This window comes from Miniopterus schreibersii, assembly GCF_964146895.1.
Source record: "Miniopterus schreibersii genome assembly, chromosome: 2".
Classification (NCBI taxonomy): Eukaryota; Metazoa; Chordata; class Mammalia; order Chiroptera; family Miniopteridae; genus Miniopterus; species Miniopterus schreibersii.
In genome coordinates this window covers 140,325,295-140,345,976 of record NC_138102.1, presented here as the reverse complement: position 1 = coordinate 140,345,976, position 20,682 = coordinate 140,325,295, and the positions used below count along the sequence as shown (strand labels likewise).

The 20,682-nt window shown below is 53.3% G+C and overlaps 1 protein-coding gene across 5 annotated transcripts; it reads right to left on the bottom strand.

The window, feature by feature from the left end:
- Positions 1-929: 929 nt before the first annotated feature.
- Positions 930-9,630, bottom strand: SP7 (Sp7 transcription factor). 5 transcript variants are annotated; one of them, XM_081128955.1, is made up of 3 exons: positions 9,394-9,630; positions 8,882-8,909; positions 930-3,805 (listed from the first exon to the last, which is right to left on the bottom strand). In XM_081128955.1, exons 2-3 carry the CDS (start codon positions 8,900-8,902, stop codon positions 2,531-2,533), a joined length of 1,296 nt encoding a protein of 431 aa, XP_080985081.1. In that variant the 5' UTR covers positions 8,903-8,909; positions 9,394-9,630; the 3' UTR covers positions 930-2,530. The 5 variants fall into 5 exon arrangements, with proteins under 5 accessions (XP_080985081.1, XP_080985080.1, XP_080985079.1 ...); XM_081128954.1 differs by lacking the exon at positions 9,394-9,630 and adding an exon at positions 4,549-4,667 and having other exon boundaries at positions 8,882-8,895; XM_081128953.1 differs by lacking the exons at positions 8,882-8,909; positions 9,394-9,630 and adding exons at positions 4,549-4,667; positions 5,451-5,892.
- Between the last annotated feature and the right edge of the window lie 11,052 nt (positions 9,631-20,682).

Genomic DNA, 20,682 nt, shown 5'->3' with positions numbered 1-20,682 from the left:
CCTCCTCCCGCGGGCCAGCTTCCAGGCGTCCCCCGCCCTCGGCCGCCCCAACCCCCTCTCCCCAGTCTGCCTTCCGCCGCTGCCCCCAGCCCCTGGAGATATCCTCGGAACGCGGGTTTCTTCAAAGCGTCTTTGAAGCCGCGCTGCGCCGGAGGGCAGGAGATTCGCACCTGGTGGAGGGCGGCCCCGTGGGGAGGGGGCTAGCACCCCGAGACCGCCCGGCTCGCCGCCTAGGACCCGCCGCCCCTTGACACCCCTCCTCAGGCGCCGCAACGTGGCTCCCAAGCCTGCGAGAGGGACCGTGGGCTGAGACGCCGGCCGCAGTCGCCCCCAAGCCGGGGGGCGCGGCCGGGGAGCCCCCTTAGCCCAGCGGGGGAGCCCTAGGGGGTGAGGGCTGCACAAAGCCCTATTGTGGTTGGGGATGGCCTCCACAGAGTGGCTTTGTTCCTCCGCTAACTCCGTGGCGGGCGCGACTGATTGCGGCCGGGGCAGGGGGCGGGTTGCGAGCCAGGCCGGGGCCGCCCGCTGGGAGCCGCCCCTCGGCAGGTCCCGGGCCGCGCACTGGGCCGCGCTGCAGCCGCGGGATCGCGGTTAGGTCCGGGTCCCTTCCCTGGCCCGCCGGGGTTGGTTGGTGCAGAGTCCAAGAAAGAGCGGAGAAAGGAAACTCTCGGCCTTCCCAACTCTGCAGAGACTCTACGCGGTCAAACACTGACCTCGCCCGAGGGCCTCGCGGACGGACTGTCTTCTACCGCGGGCGTAATGTGCAAACCAGCGCCGTAGGACGCCTTGGGCAGTCCCCAGTTTGCCAAAGAAAAATACCTCGGCTCACCCTTTTCCCTTCCTCTTCCCCTCTTCTCACCAGAACAAAGTTTAAAATCGAACTTTTATTTTATTAAATTAAAAAAAAAAAAAAGACTCCATAAGGGCATGATCCCTTCCCTTCCATTATATTACCCTCTCCCCAAGCTCCAGCGGCTTTAACCCTTTAACTGGGGGCCTTGAGGGAGCAGGAGATAGAAAAGGAGGATCCAAAGTCACAGGAAAGGCATTCAAAGGCACGAAGCGGCTTTAAAAGTCACTGGAGGTGAAGGTAGGAGCATCGGAAGTCCCAGGTTGGGAGCCTATGTGTGCGCACCCAAATCAGCTTAGGGACCTATGTCCTCCTAGCTCTATAAATGCTTCTTTTTCATGGCTTCTAGGCACCAGCCTTGCTCACAGTGCCTTGCACAGAGTAGGCACTCAATAAATACTTGATTTATTTGAATCTGATACCAGAGAGAGCCTTCCCCACCTGTTCTTCAGGAGACGCACCTCCAAACCAAAGTCCTCCTCCTGTTAGGTGGGCTTTTCCAAAAAACCTGTCTAAGATGGCAGCTGCAAATTCTCCATAACCATGGTAACAAGGGATTAGCCTGATGGGGTCATGGTGTCAGGGGAGGGGTAGTGGAAGAACCTGTTCTGGGTTTGAGGGAGCTGGGGTACATTCCAGTCCCCCCTCCATAGGACTTGAGGTTTCACAGCTTCTGGCTGGGGGTGGGAATATTAAGGATCCTCTAATTGAGAGATACCCCATTAACTCTTTAACAGATCAAGTTAACCAACCCTATTAGCAGAGATTCCATTAAAAGAGAAACCCCATTAACTGAGACCCTGATGATAGAAATTCTATTAACAAGATCTCCACTAACACTTCTACACAGAGATGCATTTGGCTAAAACTTCCATAGCAGAAATGGACCTCCTCCCCCCTCCCCCCAGCTCACTCTACCTGACCTGTCATCATAACTTAGATAAATAGAATTATTATTATTACTATTCATTTCTCTTGGAACATAGGGGTTAAATATACAGGCCTGGGGGCAGCCTCCCTGACCCTGGGGTCACCCCATCTTTGGGATCAGATCCCCACTGGTCTGCCCCCCTCTTGGCACCTTGCTTCCTGCCAGGTGACTAACCCCAATCCCCCTAACTCTGGCTCCTAATGAAGAGGCCACCAGGGGGCAATAAATTATCATCATCATCATCATTATCATCATTGTGTTTGTAAATAGGAAGAATGCTCTGGAGCACAGACAGCACAGTGGAATAAGAACTTGGGAAGACTGGAACCTGGAAGCTCAGAGATAGTGGTAAATAAGGTTGGGAAGTAGAAAGGATGGATGTCAAGGAGTTAATGAGATAGAGAAATAAAGTGTTGGGAGCCCAGATGGAAGGAAAGAGAGTGGTGTGGTAAGAGCCAAGGAGAGAGAAGCTGTGAGCACGGGCCAGAGAAGAGTTTAGGAAGCCAGAGTACAGAAATCAGGCACAAGGTCAGGGCCTAAGATGAGAGTTTATGGAAGGGGCTCATGGCAAGGGAAGAGGGGAGCTGAGGGGGCATGCAGGGAGATACCCAAGCTCAGAATGGCCAGGGGAGATGGAGAGCACCCCAAAGGGCAGCATGCATGGGGCAAAACAGTGAGGGGGAAGCAGTGGTCCACTGAGCCAGGAGAGGCTGGCAATCAGCCCTGGGGCTGGAGACCCTCCACCTAGCTCAGATCTCCAGCAGGTTGCTCTGCTCCGGGCTGCCTTCAGGGGCTTTTTCTGGGGGTGCCGGAGAGGCTGAAGGTCGGGGTGTCTGATTGGCCTCCTCTTCCCCTGCGTTGCGGCCCTCCCCCAGCTCCTTGGGGCCGCTGGATGGAGGCCCTGGGCCTGGCTCGCCATGGGTGCGTTGGTGTTTGCTCAGGTGGTCGCTCCGGGTAAAGCGCTTGGAGCAGAGCAGGCAGGTGAACTTTTTCTCCCGGGTGTGAGTGCGCACGTGACGCTCCAGCTCATCCGAACGGGTGAACCTCTTGCCACAGAAGAGCCAGTTGCAGACGAAGGGCCTCTCGCCCGTGTGCCAGCGCAAGTGGGCCTTCAAGTGTGAGGCCTTGCCATATACCTTGCCACAGCCCGGTATGTGGCAGCTGTGGATGGGCTTCTTCCGCAGCCCAGCTGCTGCTGCCCCCAGGCGCTCTATCTCCTGGCAGTTAGGGCAGTCACAGGAGGAGCGCCCTGCTCCACTGCCCCCATATCCACCACTGCCCCCTGTGCCTGCGCCACGAGGGGGTTTGGCTCCACCACTCCCCTCTAGCTGCCCAGTATTGCCCACTGCCTTGGATTTATAGACATCTTGGGGTAATACATGCTGAGGCCCTGGTTGCAGAAGGTGAGGAGCTGGGTAGGGGGCTGGATTAAGGGGGGCAAAGTCGGCGGGGTAGGTGGGTAGCTGGGGGTTCAATGGAGGCTGAGCAGGGCCTGTGGGCAATGTCCCTTGCAACCCATCACCCTGGCCCTGCCCACCACCTAGCCAGTTGCCCCCAGGGTGCATATCCCACCAAGGTGTAGGAGCATTGCCTGGGCCTGGTGAGATGCCTGCGTGGATGCCTGCCTTGTACCAGGAGCCATAGGGATGTGCCATGTCCAGAGAGGTGTAGACACTAGGCAGGCAATCAGAAGAAGTGTGTCCCTTGGGCACTAGTAGCCCAGGATCCTGGGTGCCTGTGGGCCCAGGAAATGAGTGAGAAAAGGGAGGGTAGTCATTGGCATAGCCGGAGGTGGGTGCTGGAGGACTGCCTGCAGGTGAGAGGAGCCCGTTGGTGCTTGAAAAGGGGGCTGGGTAGGCATCCCCCATGGTTTTTGGAGCTGAGAGATCACTGCCCACAGAGTATGGCTTCTTTGTGCCTGCCTTGCCCAGTGTTGCTGAGTCCCGCAGAGGGCTGGAGCCACCAAATTTGCTGCACGCCGCCGTCAGCATGGCCAGGGGACTGGAGCCATAGTGAGCTTCCTCCTGGGGAGAGATGGAAGCACTACTTAGGGGAGGAGAATGCAGAGAGGAGGGTAAACTCTAGGACTACGACCTAGACACATGGAGAAGAGAACAAATGGGTCAGGGAAGAATTGAAGAGAATGAGGAGAGGTAAGAAGAGGGGCCATGAGGACTGGGTCCCAGACCAGAGCTCAGATGGCATTATGGAAGGAGAGCAGAAGTCTGCAGCTTAACACCCAACTAAGGAAGCAAGAAGCAGCGGAGTTCACTGTGACATATTAGCTGGGGGGTGTGCAAGGGCCTTAGAGAAACAGGAGTTGCCTCTTAAATGAAGAGCTGGGGATAGAGGCAGCACTTGGATGAGGTAAGAATTAGGGGTTCTGCCCAACTGTCTTGGCTCAGTGATTGAGCATCAACCTGTGATCCAGGAGAGATTGTGGTTCAATTCCAGGTCAGGGCACATGCCCTGGTTGTGGTTTCGGGCTTGATCCCCAGCAGGGGGCGTGCAGGAGGCAGCCAATCAATGACTCTCATCGTTGATGTTTTTTTCTCTCTCTCTCTCCTCCCTTTCTCTCTCTGAAATCAATAAAAATATATATATTTTTAAAAAGGATTAGAGATCCTGACCCCCGGGGAGTGGTTCAGAGCAGAGGCCATGGTCAGAGACTTGGAGAGGGAAGATGAGGCTCAAAAGAACAGCACGGGAAGGAGGAAAAATATTAGGGAACTATAGTTACCCCCATTCCAGATTTTCCCAGCATTACCCCATATTTCACTTCCTGTCTCCACTTCATCTCCTGACTAAGGCAGTGGCCCAGCCTGGTCTCCCCAAGGCCTTGTCCTCATGTCCCTGGTAAGGAATCTCTTGGCAGGGACTCTGGGCCTGGGGAGCAAGAGGAAGCGATGGCTGAGACACTGGGACATTGAGAGGGAACAGGGCTGCCGCCAAGCCAAGACTGTGGCTGAGGCAAGAATGTCTTTCAAGCAGGCAGTAGGCACCTCCTGCTTTGTGGAGCCAGCTGGTACCCCTTTGGGAGGACTAGAAGAGCCTGAAGTCCTCGTGCCCCTCCAGGGCAGGGAATTGGGGTGGCTATGACACTGGCTCACAGCCACACCCCTCCATGCCTCAGTGTCCCCTAACGTGTAGCCCATGTAGCCGGTCTCTCTTCACCCTTCCAGCACAGTGAGTGAAGGAAGACATGTAGATGCGGCACATGGGGGTCTTTTAGAAATGCAGAATGCCCTTAATGTTCACCTTGCTGCTGCTGCTACCAAGCCAGACCTCCCTCAGGACCTCCTGGTGCCCCCCACACACACACCCAGGTCAGCCTTGGGACATCCTGGGAGGAGATGGCCTCCAGAATCCCTGGCTGGCATAGGTAGGCATCCATCACTGAGAATCCCACCAAAAAAGATGTGCTCCAAAGCTGACCCTGGACAGTTCCCTGACTGGGATCCTCAAGAGCCAATGTACCTGGTGCCTTATGGGAAAAGCTGGAAAAGAACTCAGGAACCCAGGGCTCCCAGATCCGCCTGCTAGCACGCTGTGTGTGACACCAATTCTCAAGGGAGGTCTGGGGTCTTAAGGTTGCAGTGAAGGGCATGTGCAGTCACCACTCCTGCACTACTCCCCAAGTGCAAATCTGACGCTCCCCCTGCCCATTACCTCGCTCTGAGGTCCTGTTGACTCCGTGGACATGGACTCCCAAATCTGAGTGACCAAAACTTCCCTCAAATCTGGCCGTGGTAAAAGCCCTGGTCCTTCCCCGCCAGGGTTCTCCTGGAGCCTCTGGTCCCCCAAGCAGAGGGTGGGCTGAGGTGGGGTAGCTGCTGGGACAGGAGCCAAATCCCAGCAGAAAGGGAGAGAGAAACATGGAGTACGAAGGGGAGAGGCAGAGAGACTCAGAGACACCGGAGCAAAGTGCCCGGCACAGGGTGAGGAACTGATGTAAAAGCCCCCAGAGGTGGGGGAAGGGGAACAGGGGGGGTGAAACTGGCATTAGGGGCCAGAAGTGGGCAGGGACCCAAAAGAACAGAAAGGTGAAAAGACAAAAGGGAGGAAACCAGCAAGAGGAAACCAGTATAAACAAAGAGAGGTGATGGAAAGAGACTGGGCTAGAGGGCAAAGGAAAACAGAGGAAAGGAAAGGGAAGGGAAGGAGGAAGAGAAAAGAAAAGGGGGGGGAGGAGGAGGAGGAGGAAGGCAGATCTCCTACCTAAGAAAACCACCAGGGGGCTGGGCCCCAGAAAACCCCCAGACCAGGCCGCTCCTCCCGCCTTCTCCCCCTGACCGCCCCCTCCCCCTCTGCCCAGCCCGGGCCGGCTCCGTTGGTTTCCCTGCGGTCGGTTTATTTTTAAAAACGCCGACGCCGTCCCCCGCCCGGCCCTCACACTGTGGCCACAGGGGCCTCAGCCAAGCCCAGGGACCCCACCCAGCTGTGGGGAAGAAAGGAGGGGTGAAAGAAGGCAAGCGGCCCCAGGCCAACGGGAGACCCCAGCCCTGGGGAGCAGAGGCCCTCAGGGCTCCCGAAGGCAGGGAAAAGGGAGTGAGACCCCAGGCCCACTTAGACTGTCCTAGAAGCCAAGAGCTGGGTCCCTGGCTAAGTTTCACCACAGACTCAGTTTCCTTCTCTTGCTGTTTGCACTCCCGGAGAAGTTGGGAGAGGGTCCTGGTGAGGGATTCTAAACATGAGCCTTCATACCTGATCAAATGCATTACCTTTTGGGGACCCAGGAGTCTTACCTTCCAATTGTTTTTACTCCTCCCGCCACCCACTCACTATCCCTTAAACCCAACAACACAAAGTAGGCTTAAAGTGCAGAAGGGGAGCCTCTGAAGAAGGACAACATGAGGAGCTGTCCCCAGGTCTCTCACCCAGATAGATGTGCAGCGAGGAAGGAAGCCCCTCTTCTCAGGTGTTCACCGCACCCAGCTGACCTCCCACTGGAATATTCGCCCACTGTATATCTGGGGACTGACTGGCCATAGGTCCCAGTTTCCAGTTCTCCACTTTTTCAGCCTTCTCCCAAGTTGTTCAGTTTTCCCAACTTCCAATTCTCCATCTCCACCTGGCCCTGACCCCCATATATCCCTCCTCCCTGTTTTGCGTCCCACTCGGCCCAGGTGAGCTTCCCATCAAGCAGCAACTGCTTCCTTCTCTGAACCCCAAGTTCTTCCCACTGCCAAAGATCCCACCTATACCAGGCAGAGGGCTTCTTGGTGGTGGTGGCTGGGGAGAAGGGGAAAGAAAGTTGAGGACCCAGGTGTCCAGAAATTGGTGAAAGAGACAGAAGGCCTGGAATGCCTTTATGTTGGGACATCTCCAGCTCACAGGGAGTGAGGGACATGGAAACCCAGTATTCATGACACATTCCTCTTGCCAAGTGCTGTCCCGATCCGGTGTCTTTCCAGCAAGCCTTTGGGTCCCTTTCCCCCTGCACCAATGCCACGCTGGCAACTCTGGCATGATGCCCACACCCACTGACACTGACACTGCCCCTGCCTTGGGTGGACCCAGGATTTCCATGCACCTTAGTCCTCCAGCTTCCTCAAGACCAACCAGTGTTTCAAGATGGCTCAATATAGTAGTGAAGAGATGACAGGGAGAGCAGTCTGCCCTCATTGCAACACTTGGGACTCCAGCCTGGGTACAGGGTACTGACAGAGGACATGGTGTCCACCCTATTGGCTTGTATGCCATTGCCTCAAATTCAGTCACAAAACTATCTCTCAGTCTTACTCATACACCATTCCCCACTTGGACTAACAAATATGGCCCGGCTTACTTACACACACACACACACACACACACACACACACACACACACACACACCCCTGTGCTCTCATAAGGCCCGCCACGGGTGCAGTCACTGCTTTACATTCTAACACTTACACTCAGGCCAATAAACACAGGCGTTAAGACGACTCCCATTCCATCTCACACACACCTCTCCTACAGGCTTCCTGTTTGGCCCATCACCCCTGGGACCTGAGCTAGGGCACTGAAAACAGAGATGGGGGTTTCTGAGGGGTGGGAGAATATGGAATATTCAAGGCCACTAAAGGAGGCTGACTTTAAGGGGAGGGCTCTCTGGCCACAAACTCCTGTGGAGGGACCCAGAAAACAGGACAGAGACAATGACAGAGAAAGAGAGTCAGAGACCCAGAAGCAGAGAGAACTCAGGATGTTCAAACAGGCTGTGAATGGCTGAGAGTCCCCTTTTCCAACTATGTGCCATGAGTCTTTCAGGAGCCCTGCTAGAATGAGTGATTTCTCAAGACCCCCAAACCCTGGCCCGCATGGTATCCTAGTTCCCTCCATCCCCAGTGCCAGAGAAAAGGGATGCTGGGGTCCCAGCCTGGAGGGGAAGTGGCCCAGTCCGCCCTGGAGCCTCCCACTCCCAAAATAGAGCTGAGTTTGTCTTTGGCTGAAAGCTAAATATTTGTGAGCCGGGCAGGCGGCCTCAGACCCTGGCCCTCCTCCTTGGTTCCCTCTCAGGCTTGGGCCCAGTTCCTCTGGTCAGCCCCCCCACAGGCACAGGACTGCCCTTCTCCCTTCTCTCATAGCCCACCTCCTCTCCTATAGGCACCAGCCCAGAGGCCCAGCCCTCTCCCCACCTATAAACCAGACAAGACACTGCTCAGGCTGAGTTCTAGGAGACAAGACCCTCAAGGAACTGTACCCAGTTGCCACTCTGTGCCTACTCAACCAGTCCTATCACCTTCTCTCTCTCCCCCTGTGTACTACCAGCTTATCTATCTCTCACCCTTCTCCCCCCCCCCCCTTCTCTATCCCCTTAGCATTCTTCAGAGTTGGTGTGCTTGGTTGGCCTTAGGGGTCCTGCCTTCTTCCTACCTAATCTCCTCTCCTCCTCCTTAAACTGCTCTCTGACCCCTGGCCCTGCTCTCTCCTCCCCTTTCTCCTGCCCCTTTCTTTCCCCTCCTCTGACCCCACTCCTCTGTCCTTGTCAGAGGGACTCCTGAAAGTGACAAGCACCACAGCAACTGTCTGTGTGAGTTGGGAGGTGGGGGGTGGGCAGAGATTAAGACCATTGAGATTGTGGCTGGTGTCCTGGGGAGGAAGAGGGAACAGTTACCTCAAGCAGGGAGGACGCCATCCTGAGGCTGGGGACCGGGTCCCAAGGAGCCAGGCAGATGGAGAGAGCCGAGCCGGAGAAAGAAGGAGAGGGAGAGGGAGGGAGAATGGGAGAATGGGAGAGAAGAGATCTAAAGTTAGAAGGGACTGGGGGGGTGGGAGTGGGGGGGCTGCTCTGTCTGTAGGGATCCACCCTCTAATTACAGCTTTCCCAGAGGAGAAGGCTCCAGATCCAATGAGCAGGGCGAGAGAGGGAGGCAGAGGGTCCAAATTTCCTGCTCCATTTGCTGAGCTCCCCAAAGAAGGGATCTGGGCGGGAGAGGAGAAACAGGGCTCCCAGGGAAGGAGTGAAAGCTGGAGGGGGATAAGGACATGGGCAAGTTGTCAGGGCGTCCTGGGGGGCACTGAAGGAAGGGTTGAAAGGTTGATGGGCCCAGGTGTCCCACATCCTGCCCCCAGCAGTCCCATGGGCATCTGTGGGAACCCCTCCCAGCTCTCCCCGGTGTCAGATACCTGGGGGATCTGGGGCTGGGTGTCCTGGGTCTCTCCTCTCTGGAGGTCTGGCAGTGGGGGTGCAGGCAGGAGGTGGCCTGAGGGTCCTGGGGGGGCTCGGCTCCTCTCCCAGGCCAGCTCCACTCCTGTTCCCACTTGGGCTCCGATCCTACAATCCTACTGACTCCAGAGTCCTGGCTGCTGCTCGGCTGCTGCTGCTGCTTCTGCTCCTGCTCCTGCTGCTGCTGAGGCTGCCGCTGCCGCTGCTGCCGCTGAGGGAAGGAACAGGAGGGAAAAGGAACAAACCCCAAACCACTAATTAGAGATCCAGGGGGGGGATGGGGGATTGGGGACGACACTCACACAGAGAGACTGGAACACACAGCCATACACACTCATGGACAAACACAGGATGATACATGCACACGTACACAAAGTGCTACCCACACGGACACAGCCACTGTCATGAATGAACACAGACAAATTCACACACAATGAGCTCAGTGACATGGCTGGAGGCACACGCACCACATACACACCCGAGTTGACCACAGAGACGCTTGCTTCCCCAGTCACCCACCTCGAGATCAGGGGAGCAGTGTGTATGTGCATGTGTGTGTGCGTACATGTGTGTTATGAAAGACAGAAGTGAGAACATGCTCTGGGGTGAAGACTTCTGCTGCCCAGGCTTTTAGGGTCACTGAGGTAAGTTCCAGAGTAAAGCCTGGAGGAAGGGATGGAGAGTAGGGGAGGGCTTAGCACAGACGTGGGGGTTCCCCAGTCTTCCTCCCATTCTAGGAAGTGGCACCTAGGCCTACCTCATTCAATGGGGCAGAACCTGGATCTTCTGATCCTGGGAAAATTTAAGGCAGGAAGGAGTGAGGGTGGGAGTGGAAGGTCATTGGGTTAACTCATCCACGCTCAAACCTAGCCCCTTTAGATAGTGTCCCCCAAAAGGTATGCCCTAAGCTCCATTATTCCTTGCTAGTTACCCTCCCCAGACCCTTCCTGACCACACATCAAGTCATCCTTTGACGGGTGGTTCTCATGAGTGACATGATTTCCTGGGAGGGAGCTCCTGGTTACCTTTCTCATTGCCATGCACTAGTTCCCTCCTCCGCAGGAAGAACTGAAGTTGAGTTTAGGCAGGACTTCTTATCAAAATGGGAAAGAAGAGAAGGACAATCAACCAGGTTGGGAGAGGGAAACCAGAAAGTCTATTAACTGAAACCTGGGTCCTAAGGTAAGCTCATGGCAGAGAGAGGACAGGGCAGCCAAGTGGTAGAACCAGCATCTCTCCCATGGAGGGGCCCAGCCAGCTGGGGTTGTTTTACAAGTTATTCCCCAACACACCCCTCTCCCCCTCCCAGCCCTGCCCATCCTAGGAATGGAGCCCTGTCCTTCCCTTCCCACTCCCCCAGCTCCCCCACACAGTACCCTCACTTTCTCTTCCTGATTCCCTACTTTCTTGCTCCTTTTGCTCTCCTGGCTCTCCAAGGGAAAGGTGGGGAGGGAGAAGGAGTAGATGGAAGTCCAGGAGACAGAACGCAGAATCAGAGTTCAGGGTAGGGCCCAGGAATTCTGGATTCCAGTCCACTGACTTGATTTCCCCCAAGGAACCCTGTGGGCCCAGGGTTCCTGGGGGAAAGGTTTAGGGAACCAGGGTGGCTGGCAGACAAAGAAAAAGAAGCAAAAAAAGAAACAGAAAGGCCAGAAAGACTGAGACACACAGAGCAAAAGAAACAATGCGAGAGAATCAGGAGAGATGCTATGGAATATAACAGAGAGGAAGAAGAAAGCAAAAGACCACGTATGTGGCTTAAAAACACAGAGAGCAGAAAAATCTAAAAAAGAAAAGAAACTGGCCCAGAGGAACAAAGGTGAGGAGACAATGGCTTCAAGAGAGGGCAAGACAAGGAAAATAGCCGGAGGCCTGGTCAGGCCCGGAGAAGGCTGAGGGTTAAAGCAGCCAGGCAGGTGGGGGGGCGGGGATGGAGTATAAATAGCGCATAATTGTGTCCGATGATTACACGGGCCACCCCACCCAGTCTGCCCAAGAGGAAGTGCCCGTGGTGGGGTGTCCCGTGACCTCGCAGTCTCCCCCTGGTGGGGGGGCTCTGAGCCTGAGGTGCTGGATGGACTTCTGCACCCCTTACATACACATTCAGAAGTTGGGAAGATGGGGAAGGTTTGGAGAAATTACTGCACCAGCAGCAGAAAAGCCCAAGGCCAGTTAGGTGACGCAGGCAACTGAGGCAAAGGAGAAAAGTCTAGACTCCAGAGAAGAAATGGCAGGTGGGAGAGGCATTGGGCTCCAACTAGATTGAGGAGAAAAGGGAGAGACTGAAGGGCAAAAAGAGGAGTAAGGAAAGGACAAAAGGAGGTGCAGGGTTGGGGAGAGGAGTTGGGGAGCAGGGAGGGTCAATCTTCTCCACCTCCTTTTGGGGGACCTTAAGCCCGAATCCTATCTGGGAAGGGGCAGCACTGCCAGGGAAGGAAAAGGAAGGAAGGAGCAGGGTCCCCAGGAAGATGTGAACCAGGTCCTCTGACATGTCGATGCCAATAGAACAGAGTCCCCTCCCAAAGGTTTGTGCCAAAGCCAGGCAGAGGGGCTGCCTGAAGCCCCCAGCTGCCTTCCTCAGGACCCTGGGTTCCAACTTCCACACCCTTTTAAAAGATAGTCCAGCCCAGCTGAGGCCCAGGTATTCCTGGGTACAGATTCCCAACCCCCTCTCAGTGCCCTCAAGGGCTGGGGACAGCAACTGGGAGCCCTGACCAAGGACCTGCCTCCACCCTCGCAGGCCTCCCTCAGCCCAGCCTCCCAGGGGGTGGGGCAGCCCAGGCAGAGGCGCCATGTGGCAGGGGCGGGTAGAGGCTGCGGCTCTGGTCCTTCCAGTATAAACCCCCTAGGCATCTGGTTTCTATCCACCACCCCCCACCACCCTGGGGGCCCCTCAGCCTCCGCCCATGGCCACCCAGACACTGAGCTCCCAGAGATGGACACCCCTGAAGGAAGGGGTGGGACGGTGTCTTTCTGATCTTTCAACCCCAGGACTGGGCTGAACCACAGGGACCACTCCCTTCCCTCCCTCCCCTAGAAGAATGAGGGTGGGATTTCTAGGTTAGAGGAGGTTGAATCTGGAACCTGCCTCAGTTCTCTTTAGATCTTTTTTGAATCAACAGTGGGGATGGAGAGAGTTAAAACTGGAGTGAGTGGGAGACTTCTAGCCCCCTATTTCTCAAGGAAACTGCCTCCTTCCACACTACTGCCCACCTCCTAGGCTGGGCTCCTCTGAGAACCCTAATCCAAAGGGACTCATAGCCTTTGCTTTGTTGTTATTATAGAAAGTTTGGCTCCCCTAGAGCAAATCCCCAGTGAACAGAGCCTCTGAAATAAAGATCGACACTTACTCTAATATAGACCTAATGAGTGGCACACTTCCGGATACACACTTGCACACATGCTGAGTGATGAACATATACATGCTCTGTAGGTGCCCACATCGACACGCACACGCACACACAAACGACAGGTGATGCTTACACCAAGATACTTACCTTAACCCCCAATCACAATAATGCACACACCAGTGTACATACTTGCAGAGAGACTCAGAGCTACCTAGAATATCCACGCCCCCGCCCCCACACACACACAAGGATTCATGCAGACTCACATCAGACAACAGTTACAATATGGCAAATGTCCCAATACACGTACATATCGGTCTATCATCATAGTTTTACAGCTCCAGAGAACCCCTGAGCTCTCCTAGAGGGGCTTTAGGAAGCCCTCTTCCTACAAGAGCCTGTGAGTAAGGGTGATGAGGGCCCTGCCAGTCCTACAATTGCATCCTGCAACTCCTACTAGTGTGGGAACCTCCAGTGTACCTTCAGGGGACTCACTGATTTTTTACCCTCCATATCCACCAGAGTTCAGAGACCCAGATGGCCCCAGCAAACTCCCTGGCCCTGGGGAACCCCGGCATTCCTACCCCCACCCAGACCCCCCCCCTGCTTTGCGGCCCTGCTGACTCATCTCTCCCTCTGTGGAGCTCCCCAACCACAGGGGCCTGGAAGAGAAGCTTGGAAAGTTGCGCTCATGTCCCGGGCCCCTGGTCTGGCCACTACCCCCCGCCCTCCCATGCACCCAGGCCTAGCTCTTGTCTCTAGTAGAGACACTGGTGACAGAGAACACAGAGGGGACAGGAAAGAAGGCACCCAGAGACAGGGAAACAGAAAGACGGAGAGAAAGACCTAGGGGAAAAGAGATGGCCCGAATACAGATAAGAAGCCCTGAGAGACAGCTGCTAATATGGTAGGGTCCTCCAAAAGCCATGGGGTTGGGGACCAGGGAAATTCACTTCTTGGGTGGCAGAAGATCCACTCATGGCTTTGAGATATGGACACTACCCAGTGCCTTGACCTAGCATTCTGAGCCTGGGCTCGGGGAGCTCGGAAGAAGAGGATCCAATTCCTCTTCTCCTTGGGGAAGAAGGAAAGCTTTGAAGAAGCCAGTGCCTCTGTACCAGACAGCTTGGGAAAGTGCTCCCCACCCTACCACATACTACACACATTTACACACATATGCATAACTCAACTTCCTCCCACTCTGCTAGGTCTCCCTGTTCCCTCTTCTAGGAACAGCGCTGCAGGGCAGGAATCCTGGTGCTAGCCCTAGCTCCCCTTTGCTCTGAGCCTCAGTTTCCTTAGTTGACATTTGAGCCCTGAGACAATATAGCAATCCCAGAGGAGGCAGATCAGAATTAGGAAGAGCAGCACTATGGGAGGGGGAAGGAGAAGGACAGCAGGGACAAACAGAAACATGGAGGGAAGGGGAAGACTGAGGCCTGATCCTGCAAGGGGGGAACCTGCCCTGGGTAGGTGTTTCACATGGGTCAGCATTGAATTAAGACTCTGGTCATCTCGCCCTGGCCAGTGTGGCTCAGTTGGCTGGAGCATTGCCCTGTGCAGCAACGGGTAGTGAGTTCGATTCCCAGTCAAGGCACATACCCAGGTTTCAGGTTTGATCCCCAGTCGGGCACGTACTGGAGGCAACCAATCAATGTTTCTCTCTCACATCAATGTTTCTCTCTGTCTCCCTCTCCCTTCCTCTCTCCCTGAAATCAGTGAATACGTCCTCAGATAAGGATTAAAATAATAATAAATAAATAAGTAAAAAAGGTTTCTTAAAGTACTAACAACTGAAAAAAAGACTCTGGTTATCTCAAGGAAGTGCTTCTTTGTAAAAAAGATACTACAGAATCTGAAACATGAAATATGTCTTTAAATGAAGAGAACTTGGAGTGATGGGTTCCTGATGACATCTTCTATCTTTAGCAATGAGCTGAACAACCAAAGGCAATGGTCCTTCAAAATCTTAGCCCACACCCATTTTCTCTGACCTGCTCAGATTCTTCTTGGGGCTGGATCTGAGGAACATTATTTCATTCAGCAAATGTCCAGCTTGCACCTATTTTGGGCCATGCACACAGGGCTAGGTTTAAGCACGCAACCATGACCAAGACAGACCCAGCCCCCTGCCTCACAAACCAGTAACTAACAAAGAGCGGGAAGTATCTTGAGAGAGTAAGTACTGGATGTTATTGGAAGCAAAAGAGTGAATCTAAGCTGGTGTTGAGAGAATCGAGAAAGGTTTCCTGGAAGAAGGGATGACTAAGTAAAAATACTGAAGTGTCTGGCCTGTGTGGCTCAGTGGTTGAGCATTGACCCATGAACCTGGAGGTCGAGGTTTGATTCCTGGTCAGGGCACATGCCCAGGTTTTGGGCTCAATCCCTAGTAGGGGTATGCAGGAAGCACCCGATCAATGGCTCTCATCATTGATGTTTCTCTCTCTCTCGCCCTTCCTCTGCCTGAAATCAATAAAAAATATATATATTAAAAAACAAACAAAAAACAACAACCAAAAAAAAAACAACACAACAAATCCCAAAAAACTGAAGCATGAATAGGAGTTAGCCAGGTAAAGTGAGGAAAAGTGTTATTAAGTCCTGCCTCCCCCTATATGCAAAGGCCCAGAGGTAAGGGCACTTTTGAGGTGCTGAAAGTTGAGTGTGACAGGAGCACAGAGAGTGGAGGCTGATGGGGGAGGTCTAATCAGCAGTGCAAGGGATCTCAACCTGATTCTAAGGGAAACATATGGGAATATTTGTATTTTAGAAAAATGACCCTGGCTACAGAGAGGAGAATGGAATTGGGGCTTAGAGCCAGTAGTTCTGGGTAAATCAGCCATTTACTCTGGTGTAAGCTTGGGTTAGTTAACCTTCGATGCTTTAGATTCTTCTTTTTGAGAATGGGGAAACATAATACAGCAACCTCCCAGGGTTGTTACAAGGATTAGGAATAATACATGTGGAACTCTTACCACAGTGTCTGGCACTTAGTGGTTATTCCATCAGTGGTGCCCATTAGTATTGTCAAAATTTGGAGGATGGCAAAATTAGAGGCAAGGAGACCAGTTTGCTGCAGCAGTCCAGGCAGGAGGTGAGGTGCGACCTGTAGCAGCAGAGAGCATGAGAAGTCAATGGAAGCGTGATATTTAGGAAGCGGAATAGGTAGGATTTGGTGCCTGGTTGGGTGTGAGAAGTGAGGGAGAGGGAGCAGTCAAGAATGACTTTCCTTGATGTGTGTGTTTGTGTGTGCACGTGCACACGGGACGTGCAGGCATTTTATGGGTATCTATTCAGTTCTGAAAATGGCCCTTGACAATTGAATCTGGTCAACAGAGTGAAAGTGCCATGCTGTATCTGAGAACTTGGTCTCTGGCCTTCCAGAAGGACCTCTGCCCCCCCACAAACACACACACTGCTCTAATCCCTCCTTAACTATTTCCTTTCCCTCTTTTCACCCATCCCTGCCTCTCTCCACCCCCTTCGTCCTCTTCTTCTCCTTGCCTAGGAAGGAACTCCTTGTAAGTTCAGTCTGCCTAGGCCACCCTTCCCCATCCTTCATTTTTCCACTGTCCAGGTTATTGAGAGTTTTCTGGACTCAGCCACCACTACTACCACCTCCCCCCACACACACACACTCAATCGGACGCCCCCTCTGGATCTCGAAGCACTGCATGACTTTTTCAGCCTGGAGTTTTAAAGCAAGGCGAGCTCTTAGGACCCCAGAATTGGTGGGGGTTTTCAGCCCCAGCTCCAGCTGTGGCGGAGATAGGTGCCCCCAGACCCACAGATCGTGAAGTCTGGGGATATGGGGAGAGGCCAAGGGCCTCCCCAGCCTCTCTCGCAGCCAAGGCTGGGCTCAGGGCGGCCGGTGGACGTCGCCTCCTGCCGTGCCTCAGTGTCCCCGCGCGGCCGAGGCGGAGGGCCGGGCGCGGGCGGGGCCGGCCGGGCCGGGCGCCCGGGCAGGAGGCAGCTGCATATCTGCGGTCCCGACCACAATTGCTGGGAGTCGCGTCCCGGAGACTGGCGGCGCTGACTCTGCCCGCTGCGGCCGCCGCGCCGATTAGAGCCCGAGAGGGAGCGCCAACCGGGGAAGGGGGGAGTCGGCGGCGGCGGGGGAGTTCCATGTGCCCCTTTCCCCTCCGCCCAGCCAGCATCCCCAGCTGCCCCGCCCAGTCCTTTAGACTGAACCTACGGTAGGAGTCTGGCCTCCCCAGCCCTGGTTTTGTCCAGACCCAGATCCCAGGCGTCCTCCTCCCGGCCGCTGCATTGCCAGAGGCGCTAACATCCCGTGGACCCCAGGCCGTCAGCCTGTCCTGCCCTTCCTCTTCCTCACCTCCCTCCCCACAAGGAGAGAAGTCTGAATCTCAGGGGTTCCCCGTTCCCTTATCTTCCCCCCAGCCCCCCCTCCCCATAAGCACTCTCAAGGCAAAAGTAGTTCCAAGCAGAGTAGTCTCAGAGCCTCGGGAAGACAGGTACTGAGAGGCCAGAGCACCCCCTGCTGGCTGGCCCGAAGCCCTGCCCCTCCCCCTCCAGCTGTGACCTCCAGCTGTGGTGGTTGGGAAGAGCTGGCTTCTTTGATCTAGGAGCGTGGCCACCCCCTCCAGGCGCCCCATTAACCTCCATTATCCCAATTAGGCAGCCCTCCCAGTCCTGGATCCAAGCTTCAAAGCCCCCTCAGTGGGGAGAAGAGGAGGCTGAATCCTATGCCCCCCCCCCCCCCAAGCCACACCACTTTCAGACAAGACCCAGGTGTCCTGCTTCTCATCTTGGGTACCCGCTAGCAGGGACAGAAAAGGGACCCCTGGGGGCTACCCAGATCCCAATCCTTAAACTTCAATAGAGAGTGAACCAGATAAGAAGAAATCTCTTAATTTTCCTGCATTAAATGATTTAGGTAGCAGCATCCAGGTTGCTGGCTGACCTGAGCTTCCCATCAACTTATCCTGCTTTATCTTGTGGACAGAAGAGCGAAGAGTCACCCCCCTCCCTTAATCCTATCTCGACACTCCCTTCCCTCCTCCTCCTGGAACAATTTCCGCTGGGGGAGCAGGAGCAGGGCCCAGCACAGTGGCCGCTTCCTGGAACATTTTCCTATATCCGAAACCGCGGCTCCCTCCCCAGGGACCGGCTGATCAAGGCCAGATGGGAGCAGGGATGGGGGAGGAAGAGAGGGAGCCTGGCTCTTACAATCACCCCCTCCCAACATGTGCTCTCCACAGGGAGCCCCTACTCTGACACACAAAGGCACACACCACATGCCACAGTCACACACCCATGGGCATTCATGGCGACACGCATGAACCACAGGAGCCAGGTTTTAGAAGAAGACATACAAAGTCACATAAATACATTCAACAAACACATGGATGACCACACACTTTCTCTTTCTCTCTCTCTTTATCCAGTCCCTTACCCCTCTAAAGTCTCCTTGGGCCCTGGGCCTTCCTTGTCAGCTAAGGAAATCTTAGAAATCCAAGAATACAGGAGTAGGACAGCAGGGACACCTTAGTTAACAGGGTGAGAAGACAGACAGAGACATCTAAGGCTGCCTGTGTCCTGCCAGACAACACCCACCACCCCATCCCACTTCTGAATGGCTCTCAGGCCTGACCCCACCTTCCAAAATCGTGGAAACCAACTAGGGTAGTGCAAGTCTGGGATGGTACCCTCAGAGCACTTTCTAGTTGCTTCCAAATTCCTTGAGAAGATGCATATGGTGTCCAGTGGGCTCACTCATTGCAGCCATGGGACAAAGAACCAGCAAGAATATGCAGCTTCATGGAACTCCAGGAGCCTGGGCACCTGGGCACCTGTTGCCTCACTGGTGACAGCTCGCCCTCCACCCCTCACCACTGCTCCCCCTGATCCCTCCTATCTCAGCCAGAGTGGTTGAAAAGAAGAGCATGGGGATTGTGCCCCCAGCCCAGTCCATTCCTGAACCTTATCCCCTTCTGCTCACTTCCTTTCCAGTACAGGGCCTAATTCTTACATCCCACATGTTTGTCCTTTGCTGGGAAGGGTGCAGACTTGGGCATGGATACAATATGAATATGAGACAGAGCTTTGGAAAAGCTGAGGATAGAGATACATAGTCTGCTCTTTTCTGGAACATCTCACTGGTTTAGGGGAAATGTTTGAAATTGTGAAGTTCTGGAAAATCTGGGATAGAGGGAAAAGAGAATATGGTAATCTTAAGAAGAACCAAAGCTAATCTGTCTGGCCAAACGTCATTGTGTTCTTTCCTGGATCTTGTGCCCTAATTAGAAGGTATATTCTCCTCTTTCTCAAGCTTATCTGGGGAATGTTTGCCTCAAGCCATTTTTTTCTCATTTGTTTAATGGTTTACCTCTCTAACTATAAGTTCTTTATTTGGTATAACCATAGTCTTCCATTTTTCTATTAATTTTTAATATGATTTTATTGATTTGAGAGAGAGGAAGGGTGAGGGAGCTAGAGAGAGAAACATCCTTGAGAGAAACATTGATTGGCTGCCTCCTGCACACCCCCTACTGGGGATTGAGCCAGAAACCTGGACATGTGCCCGTAATCACTGAATTCGCCAACTGAGCCACACCAGCCAGGGCCATATTCTTATTTAGCCTGCAACTGCTTGCTCTAGCTCCAGTATAAAAGCCTATTAATCAATCTAGTTGTCAATAGAATTTATTGAGTGCTCTGCTAGGTGAAATACTATAGAGAAAATGCTACAGAGGTTCCTCAGTGCTTGCTCTTTGGGATCTTAACAGCCTGGCTAGGGAAAATATATACATGAAAAAAACTAGGAACGATATTTGAACACATGGAGAACCCACGCTTTACCTCTCAGTGCCTATGTTTCCTCACCTCAAAATAAATGAATTTGGCTCCATCTAATTGAGAATAACTGACATCCATGACGTCTAAGGTTCCTTTTTTATTTACCTCAGGAATGCTAGAATGGGTTTTTAAAAATAATAGAATTCATTAATGAGGAGCATGTTAATATGTTCAACAAGAAAAATCACATTATCAATTCAATACATGCAAAGAAGACATTTGAGAAAATTCAAAATGGTTATTTTTAATAAACCCATTTGGGAAAAAAACAGGATTCAAAAAATGGTAGAGGTCGTTCTTAGTATTTGGTTCCTTCCAGCGCTAAAGTTCTGTGGTTTGAAATCCTTTCTTGGAACTGAAATCAGGTTTCTTAGAGGGGGAGAGGAGTTCTGACTTGCAAAGAGAAAAGCTAAAGATGCGGAGAGATAGGTAGGTAGGCATTAGGCACCTAGCAAGGCTGTGATAGGTAGAGATAGGCTCCCAAGGACCTTGATGAAAGGCTAGCCAGGACCTCATTTCAGATAAAGACCAAAAAACAAACATTGATTATTAGCTTCTATTACCTTCAGATACTGTGGGGTCCCAGGAAAGACACAAACTTATAAAATTCTTACAAGAATTCTGGCCCTCAAGTAACCCATAGGCTTAAGTTAGGAAAATTCTCCTTTCCAAAGCGGGGTCAATGGTGTGTAGTGCTTAGAGCTCAGGGCTGCAAAGCAGGGGCACTAAAACAAACGGAAAGTTTGAGATAAATAATTTATTTCCTATTTAAAAAAATAAAAGTTATAGTAGTCACTGTAAGAGAAATCAGACTTTTGTAGCACATCCTTACTTTTAGCATTTTGTCTGGAAGTCCTTATGGTGGGGATATGCACCATAACCTTTTCAGAACTTAGAATCTTTAAGGGTCTTAACTCCAGCCAAATCAACTCCGTATGTTGTTATAGCAGGAACGTCGATGTGTGCTGCGACCGGGAAGGGATTCCAGAGAAAGATGAACCCTTGGGAGCGAAGGTCAGTATGCAAATTGCTGTTAGATTCTTTCAGATAAGATCCTTCGATCCGCGGCTCTGGAGAAAG

Bases quoted from the DNA above. Each gene is read 5' to 3' on its own strand.
- SP7 (XM_081128952.1), bottom strand. From the start codon at position 5,483: ATGTCCACGGAGTCAACAGGACCTCAGAGCGAG. The intron at 3,806-5,450 runs GTAATGGGCAGG...ATCTCTCCCCAG, and splicing joins CAACAGGACCTCAGAGCGAG to GAGGAAGCTCACTATGGCTC.